General features: G+C 41.2%; 2 protein-coding genes across 9 annotated transcripts in view; both read right to left on the bottom strand.

Annotated features, from left to right (window-relative positions):
• Positions 1-1,280: 1,280 nt before the first annotated feature.
• On the bottom strand, positions 1,281-7,048 carry snorc (secondary ossification center associated regulator of chondrocyte maturation). The gene is made up of 3 exons (XM_039815581.1): positions 6,119-7,048; positions 2,422-2,583; positions 1,281-2,245 (listed from the first exon to the last, which is right to left on the bottom strand). The coding sequence occupies exons 1-3, from the start codon at positions 6,192-6,194 to the stop codon at positions 2,136-2,138; spliced, it is 348 nt and encodes a 115-aa protein (XP_039671515.1). The 5' UTR covers positions 6,195-7,048; the 3' UTR covers positions 1,281-2,135.
• A 175-nt stretch (positions 7,049-7,223) lies between these two features.
• Positions 7,224-8,728, bottom strand: part of gigyf2 (GRB10 interacting GYF protein 2) — a 20,918-nt gene continuing 19,413 nt past the window's right edge. For all 8 annotated transcript variants that reach the window (XM_039815576.1, XM_039815573.1, XM_039815574.1 and 5 more), the window contains exons 28-29: positions 8,109-8,250; positions 7,224-8,005 (exon numbers count right to left, since the gene is read on the bottom strand). In XM_039815576.1, the coding sequence (XP_039671510.1) occupies positions 7,938-8,005; positions 8,109-8,250 (210 nt within the window). In that variant the 3' untranslated portion in view covers positions 7,224-7,937. The remainder of the gene's footprint in view (positions 8,006-8,108; positions 8,251-8,728) is intronic.

The following is an 8,728-nucleotide window of genomic DNA, read 5'->3' as shown; positions in this document are numbered from 1 at the left end:
AGAAATAAAATTGCCTTGCCTTGCCTTCTTTCTCAGAGAGAGACTGAAAGCCGAAGCATTCAAAGCGTTCACTGTTTCGGGTTTGTGAGACGCTGCAAATGCAGATTTAGGCTGTGATTATGTTATGAGGGTTTCCTGGTTTCAGGTGCTGAGATGAGTAAACTGTATTTTAAGTCTGAGAAGACCCTTTTTATTCACAAGTGAAATGCAAGATAGATGTTAATGATGATGTCTGTGGAGGACAGTTTGAACTCAGTCAGCAGAGACATGTTTTTGAAGTAGATTAAATCAGAAAGGTGTAGGGCACATTAATGTGGCATCGTTTTCATTTTTAGGAAAACCATAGCCTTTTTTCTGTAAATGCAAATGAAGCTGGAAGCCACACTGCCACCTTCTGTTGTGACTGAAGTGAGGCCAGTGGTCCCTATAGATAAACACACAGTACATTCTCCTCTGTTTTGGGGACCATAAGGACTTTTGTGAAGAGTTTGTTTTGTATAGTCATGTGAGACAAACTTTCTTTTTACAATTAACATATGCTCAGGGTTTAAAATAAGCACAATTCACCAGCCAAATGCTGGTAAAATATGCAAGTGGCTAGTAGATTTACTTCACTTTGCAGCCAAAAAAACCAATGGTAATCTATTAGGTGGCTGGTCAAATTTGAAAATCCACTTGCCATTAAAAGGGAGTTTTTCCTTGTCACTGTCGCAATAGCCACTGCTAATGCTTGCTCTTGAGGGAATTACTGTAATTGTTGGGGTTTTGGAATTTATAGAGTGTGGTCTAGACCTACTCTATCTGTAAAGTGTCTCGAGATAACTCTGTTATGATTTGATACTATAAATAAAATTGAATTGAATTGAATTTGGCTGGTGGAGGAAAAACTGAACCCTGCATATGCTGCAGCGTTTTTCTACATTGATGTATTTATTTTATTCAATTTAAACAGAACACAAACAGCATTAGAATAAAGGGAGTTTACTAGTGGTAATAATGTTGTGGTTTGTTGTATCACTATGTTAAAGACTATAAACTACAGAAAGTTGTGCAGGCACTTTGGCATCCTTTGTGAAAACATGGCTTATTTTGTATCAAATGTAGTTTTTCATACAATACCTAAATGCTAACTGACAAAAAAGAAATGGCTATAATAATAAAAAAAGAAAAGAAAATACATATATTAAAAATATAATTATCTAAATAGCATTCTGTTCACTGCACTGTGTTGACTCAGTGGTCACGTGTTTAAAAAAACAACCACACTGTAGTCACAGACATTTGGCATCGGATTAATTGGATTTATTTATTCAACTTAAATCTCACAAAATAATCGGGCAGTGAAATTACCATGGCAACATCCAGCTATACGTCTGAGGACTCTGAGGCGTGTAAAAAAAAAAAAAAAAATTGTACTAAAATGATTTCCAACCCACTGTAAATAAAACAACGACAAAAAACTACAAACACTCACTTGAGTGCAAACACAAATTCATCCACGCTCTATCTTTATATTTGCTATGCAGGTCAAAACAAACAACCCAACTACCCTGTTTACATTCATCGAAGAAGCCTTTCTAAAATGTTTTCTCCTTATTTTCACTCTACAAATGTTTGTAAATGGTGGAATACAAATTGTACATGGGTGACACCAAGGGAATATTTTAGACATGAGTTAAAATTATTGTGAAAGACACAAAGACAAAAGCACACACTTCCTCTTCAAATATAAAAGCAAACACATGCAGGACACGTCCCATCAGGAAACAAACGGCCCACACACATTTAAAAACCATTTAGAGCATGCAAGTTCAAAAAACAAACAGAGTGAATGACATGGACATGCTACGATTTCCACTGGAAGAGCCAGCCAGTTTCTAACATTATACCCTCAGTAACAAGTGGACATGTTGAGCAACAATTAGAGTGAGCTTCCAGGAGGAAATCTGGAAATAGTCAGTCGCATTTTTGCAAGAAAGAGTTAAGAGATTGAGATGAGAGGCAAAAGAGAAACGCTGACATACAAACACACACACACACACACACACACACAAACACACACACACACACACACACACACACACACACACACACACACACACACAAACACACATACAAGATGGGATGTATTCACTCTAGGAGGCGGTGAACTTCCTTAGTGTGATGACGACGAGTGCGAGGAGGACAGACGCTCCTAGAAAGACTGCTATAACAATGGCTGTTATGGCCCCTGGCCCCAGCACTCCTGCGCACACACACACACACACACACACACACACACACACACACACACACACACACACACACACACACACACACACACACACACACACACACACACACACACACACACACACACCGTTTTAATCATTTGAATACATAAGATTGACACAAATTTGGTGTACATAGTGTCAGTTTTACCCTCATTCTTGTCCATGGCCTCCGTGTGCGTGGTGTACTCATAGTCAAAAGTGAAGGACTGCTCCGTCATGTCCTGGAACGGCTCTTTGGTGGTGACGTCACTGGGAGGTTCTCCAGACATGGTGTCCTGGTTGTCTCTTGTTGTCGAGTCTGCGACTGTCTCTGCAGACCAAGCAAAAAAACACGATTTCCCACTTGTGCTTCTTTTTAACATGGCTGATCTAGAAGCAGCCACTTAATCATCAGGCAGCATTGACTTACTGCATGTTTTCTTAAGGTAGTAATTTCACTGACCAGGTGCACAGCTTTGCTAATTTTCTCTGGACTCTGAGGCCTCTGGGATGCAGAGCTGCACACATGGCCCCGTCTGTAATGACCCCAACAGCCTCTCTCTGTCTCACGGAGTTAACGGCTCAGGCCTGGACATAAAGATGTCTTTGTAGAGGATGAACATTTCGTCCGTTTGGAAATAGGTAGCCTCTTGACATGTTTCAAGGGTTGAACCAAGCTTGTCTATTGTCTAAGAAACTCCATCAACCAAGGTTTGATTAATTATCTCAGTGTAGTAGTAGATGCTTTATGCTTTAGCACAAACAGCTTGTAGGAGAGGCAGGGATTGGCTGCTGTGCATGAAGCTCAGGTTGTGTACAACTCTCTCTGCCAATCAATCGTCTGTTCTCTTTCCATCCCAAATTGTCCCTTTGACATTCCTCCCATCTGAGCATGAAGTTACCCTGAGACTTTTCACACCTTGACAGTAGCCAGACAAACAAGGTCTCTTTCTACGCCACATTTCTGTTTCCTAAGACAACTTGTTAGAGCGCACAACTGAAGATAAACCACCAAAATGACAATTGTGGTTGCTGACATCTTTATGGTGCCTAAAGAGCGGTACAGCTATTCTTTTGAACAGGGGGGAAATGTGATCTTCATCTCCCCTGGAAACAAACTCTTCACACACAAGCCCACCCACTCACTGATTCACTTATCCTATCCTCAAACTCTACACATACCAACAAAACTGTAATCCAAACATATTTACACTCAGTTTATTTAACTCTACATATTTACCCTGTAGCCTCGGACGCCCTCAGTAAACTCACTTTCACCTTGCTTAACATCTGCCCTCTGCTGTCTTTTCTGTGTCATTATCAAAGAAGCCTCTTAATATCTCTCTACATGATTACTAAGAAACTAGTGCATAATGATATAATCTCAAGTCTTAAACGTCAGTATGTTAGCCACATTATTTTCTGACTTTTGATATGAACTTCTGAGGTGAGTATTTTGATGCTGCTGTGTTGACTCTGAGTCGTGTGCAGCTTCCTGTCCTGTAGCTGGCTGGAGGTTTGGAGGTCCGGGCCTCTGGCCAGCTCAGCCATCAATGAGGCCTTCAGCTGAGGGCACAAAAGGCAGCTTGTGCGGTCACGGAGGGCGGCGGGCTGCAACCAGTAACAACCGGCCAGGCCCAAACCAGGCACCGGCTGGGCACTGGATGTCAAACAAACTTGTTTATTAAATAGTCCCTGTGTGTAAAAGGTTGTGCCTTCTGGACAGCTTGATTTAATAAGAAGGCAAAAAATAATAACATGATGTGTTCCGTTGGTGTTTGTTTCCACGAGGACTCGAGCTTGTAATTTCTGTTTATTGAAATTAACATAACTGAGGCCTCGGGAGAAAAAAAACAACAAGTGACCGCTAGCCACTCGGTCAGCGGCAACTGTGTTGTTGTCTGATGTACTGTACCCCCCCACAGCCCTATCACATGAGTTCAAGTAGGCTACCTCTTCATCAACACCATCTGTCATGTTGTGTGTCTCTCTCAACTGTTTCAAAATGACTTCTATCAGTTTGAACTTTTTGTTCTTTTAGCTAACTGTTTCAACTGGTCATCCCTTACTTTTAGGGAAGCATATCTATGTGCCTAGGGTCCTATGTTCCCCATTTAAGTAGCTTTTTTAATATGACACATTAAGGAGACCTCCTTTCTCTGAACGGAGGTCAGGATTTCACACCGGCCAGAGAAATGACAAAACGCGCAGACGGCTGTGTGTGAGAAGCAACCTGGCCAAGCATTGAAACCGCGTGGGACGCAGCCCAAACAGGACATTGGTGGTGTCATGTCTCGTTTCACCCTCTTTAGCTTATGGTGGCCGCATTTTCCATTGTAAAATATTTGACTCATGACCAATGTGTGATGAACCCTTCTCTGTATTGTAGTCCAAGGTTCTTACACTTAATCAACTGTCACGCTGGTTAAGTCACTGGGTTGGTTAATAATGTGGTCAAGATTGATGGCACTATTTAAAACCATCACATTATATACCATGTACCACATTATGCTAGCCACAGACAGACGGATGAGAGGTGGCTGCAGAGTGGACACTCGGTGTGAAGCATAAAAATATGTTTCCACCATAAAATTGTACAAAGCAAGACGAGGCCGCAAGATATTTTTAGAAAGGTGTAGGCAGGCCATGGCACCTCTATGTTAGAAACCCTGACAGTGTTTGGCACAGAGCCTTTTTCTACCACAGTAGGTTTTGTATCTTGTGTAAAAGTGACCGCCATGCTTTTTTTTTTTTACAGGACAGGGAGGACATTGTCGCCCCATTGCCCTCTCAACCTCTACTGTTACCTCTGGGCCTGAGAGATGCACCACTGTTTCCAAAGTTTTTTTTCAAGTGGATTTGAGAGATTTCACAAAGAGGAACAGAGAAACATAGTAAGTGAAAGTGAAAGAAAGACCAGTGAGTGTGCGCAAGCCTTAAGTAGCACTCATGGTGAGAACCAGATGATGTTGGGTGTAAATATATCCTACATCACGAAAATAAAAACTGCCTGCTTTTTACTACTACCTCCAACATCTCTCCAAATACATTATTTATGTAAATAATATCTAATATTTCCTTCGGGATGAATAAAGTATCTATCTATCTATCTATCTATCTATCTATCTATCTATCTAATACATTAAACAATCAATAAACACACCTGTGGACATTTCACTACCTCAAACCGATACTACACAGAATCACTTCAACTTTATAGCTGGAGTCAGAGGGCAGCAGGTATTCCGTTTCATATGAACATCAGGCATCATGAAAGTAACTGAATCATCCTGTTTGTTAACTCTCAGAGTCTCAACAACGGCATCATTTACCTCGCCGTGCTGTGGAAGCTGTGTGGAAAAGAGGGCAAAAAAATGACACGTATACACAAATCCTTGTTTTGATACTTCAGAGGACCAAACATCATTCAACCCATGAACCACATACAGCAGATAAGCTAACAACTATAAGCATTTGGAATATAAACTTTAGACGTACCTATTCTGAAATGTTCCACATGTTTACGGACACGGCAATGGGGCGCAAAAAAGATCAACGATTTAAAATTCCCCGCGTTTCTATAACAAGAGGCTTGTGACTTCATTCAGAATTTCTTTGACACGATTTGTGTCGCCTTATTTTTTTTTATAGAACAATTTTTCCTCACATCACACCTTTCATTTCAAGGGTGACAGCCAGGTGTTTTTTTCAACAAATCAGACTCAGATCTTATCATATGCTTTGTCTCTTTCATGCAACATTTCTACCATAATTATTTTCAGCACCGGCAGGGGAGGTTGCATACTCGTCACCCAATAACAGAAATGAAATAAACATATTAATCACACATAGAAAAGGAGGTTTACCTGTGTGTACAAAGGCTACCAAGAAGCCGAGGAGCACCAGGAGGAGTACTCTACAGATACTGCTGCTGTGAACCATGGTGGCTGAGGGATGTCAGACAGAGCAAAATGCGTCTCCAAAACTCGTCAAACTTCAAACAAGTAGCTGACCCTGGGAGAGGAGCAGGAGAGGAGTACAGGGGAGCGCAGCAGGGGGAGAGGTAGGCAACTGAGGGGTGAGAGAAGGGGTGGGACTAGGTGTGCACAGGACTGTCTGGACAGTGTGGACTTTGTGAGCACATCATCGCAGGGCCCACCCACTCCAAACTCCTACGGCCACATAGTTGGGCGTAAGGGGTAAACATTCGGTAGCCACTGACCTTGCCCAGGTCACATCACAAAGGTCTCTGCTGGACATTTATTGAACACATTTACTTTTTTTTTTTTTTAAATCAAAAGATGGCAGTAGTGGAGGACGTATTGAGATCTAAAAGTATCAACATTTAGAAACTACAAGGAATATTAGCAGCAACATGTAAAGTTGCAAGTAAACTCATTATACAGAAGGACTTTTACTGCATTTTATCACTGGATTTTTGTTACCGATGCATGAATAAACAATTTAGTATTGCACTTCCAAAAAAGTCGGGGGGACTCACTAAGGTTAATGATGGCCAAAACTCACCTTTGGCCGTGAAGGCTTTTAAAAAAAGGTTTTAGCTTCAGTATGGTGACGATCTTTGTGAGCGTTTAGAAAAATGTTGCTTTTCATCAGAAGGAAGTGGCGGGTTTCATTTCCTTTTTGAGGATTTAAAAACCTTGACTAATTTAATGTCAATATGTACTACAACCGAGTGGTGAGAGGATGGGCTTTTCTTCCTGAAAAACTGTCAGTGTTAGTTCTCCTGTGGAGAAAATGCATTGGGTTTGCATTTCCAGCTCTTAACAGGATCTCTGTAAATTGCAATTGATCGTAGTGTGACCGAGTGAATGTGTGTGAATCCAATGAACTTTGCACAGTTGTGGTTTTTCTGAATAGTTCAGACACAGGTTTGAACAGCCCACATATCAGACTGTTTTATTATTTCATACCGCAATAAAAAAGTATGACTCCAGCAGATCATTTTCATATATTATAATACAGATGCAGAATTGAAAGTTTATTCTTTAAACAGCCTAGTATTATACAAGAAATAGATAACTACTTGGAACTTTTGACATGTCCTTAAAACAGGACATAAGTGGGCACGAATCCTTGGGCTTTACCTTGCATCATTATCCATCAACACCCAGCAGACAACGGGGAGGGATAAGAGAAGGGGGGGAATAAAGTGTAATGGGAAAACATTTAATAAATAAAACAAAAACAATGGATATATTCTCTCTAACCTGTCCCATAATATCCCAACCACCCCAACCATATATCCACACTTAAAATAATGGGAGGCCAAATTTGAAATTTGTTGTCACTGAATTTCAGGACAAGATTCGGAACCAAGTAGCTGATGCCCAACATACATAAACACCTCTGCAGACTTTCTCCAGAAACTTGAGTTCATTTGCTGATTGCTCTCTTGGCTGGTCGGATGTTTCACTGGCCAGTTTTCTACAGTACATTTGTCTTGAGGGTTTTCATCAGTTTATAGGTCCGTAAGCAAATGGAAAACACACCCTGCCTTAGAGATCATGGTTTGTTCACAAATTGGAATTTATGAGTGATTACCAGAGGACATCTGATAAATGTAAAACTGAAAATAAGGGTGAAAGTGGCAGGAGGTTCGGGTAAAACGACTGCTGTTCAAATTGGATACAGTCAGTTGGGTTTGCTTGGCTGCAGTGCCCCTTAAAAGTCCTCCAAAGTCTCAATCTCTCCCATATTCAATCTCTCAGATGACGCATTCACAGAAAAGCCTGAAAAAAAGAAAGAAAGATGCAATTAGCGGATGAGATATAAAAAAGCAGTGACACATCGTTGCAGATTTTTCAGATTTAGCAGATGGGTGTTTGCTCTCACCTAGAAGGCTTGGGTCTGCACGAACCATCTTCTGCTTCTTTTTCTTTTTCCCTGAGGTGACGGTCTCAAAGCACTGCTGCTGGCCACTTGTGTGGTTGGACTGATAGAGTGACGAAGATCCCGTTCCACCCCATACAGAATCCTGGACAAGAGAAATTTAAAAAGACTGATTCAACTGTTGGAGAAAAAGCAATTCTGGGATGTTCTGGTCTGTGACGACAGCAAAGTCAAAATGTTGCTACTTGACAGTATGTGTTATTTATATATTGCTGTATCAAAATTTTGTGTGTCTGTCATGGTAGCACTTTGAACTATATGATACGTAGCCAGACCAGTCACATGTTTGGTCTTCATCCCATTAGGAAACAAGGAATAAGCAGTACAATGACATGTTTTGGGACTGATCCAAAGGGGTGACGCGAGCGAGCGAGTCACACCAGAAATGTAAATAACAGTTGTGGCCATGGAGTATGACGAGATTGGCGACGTCCGATGACTTGCTCTGATTGGTCTGAACATGCCAGGCAGAAATTCCCCAGAGCACAAGCTATTTTTGGGGAGCGAAAGGGACAGCGGTCTCTCTTTTTGATCACATTAAAAGACTCACATGGCATTAGAAG

Source organism: Perca fluviatilis, chromosome 11 (genome assembly GCF_010015445.1).
Source record: "Perca fluviatilis chromosome 11, GENO_Pfluv_1.0, whole genome shotgun sequence".
Classification (NCBI taxonomy): domain Eukaryota; kingdom Metazoa; phylum Chordata; class Actinopteri; order Perciformes; family Percidae; genus Perca; species Perca fluviatilis.
This window is presented reverse-complemented; position numbering and strand designations above follow the sequence as displayed.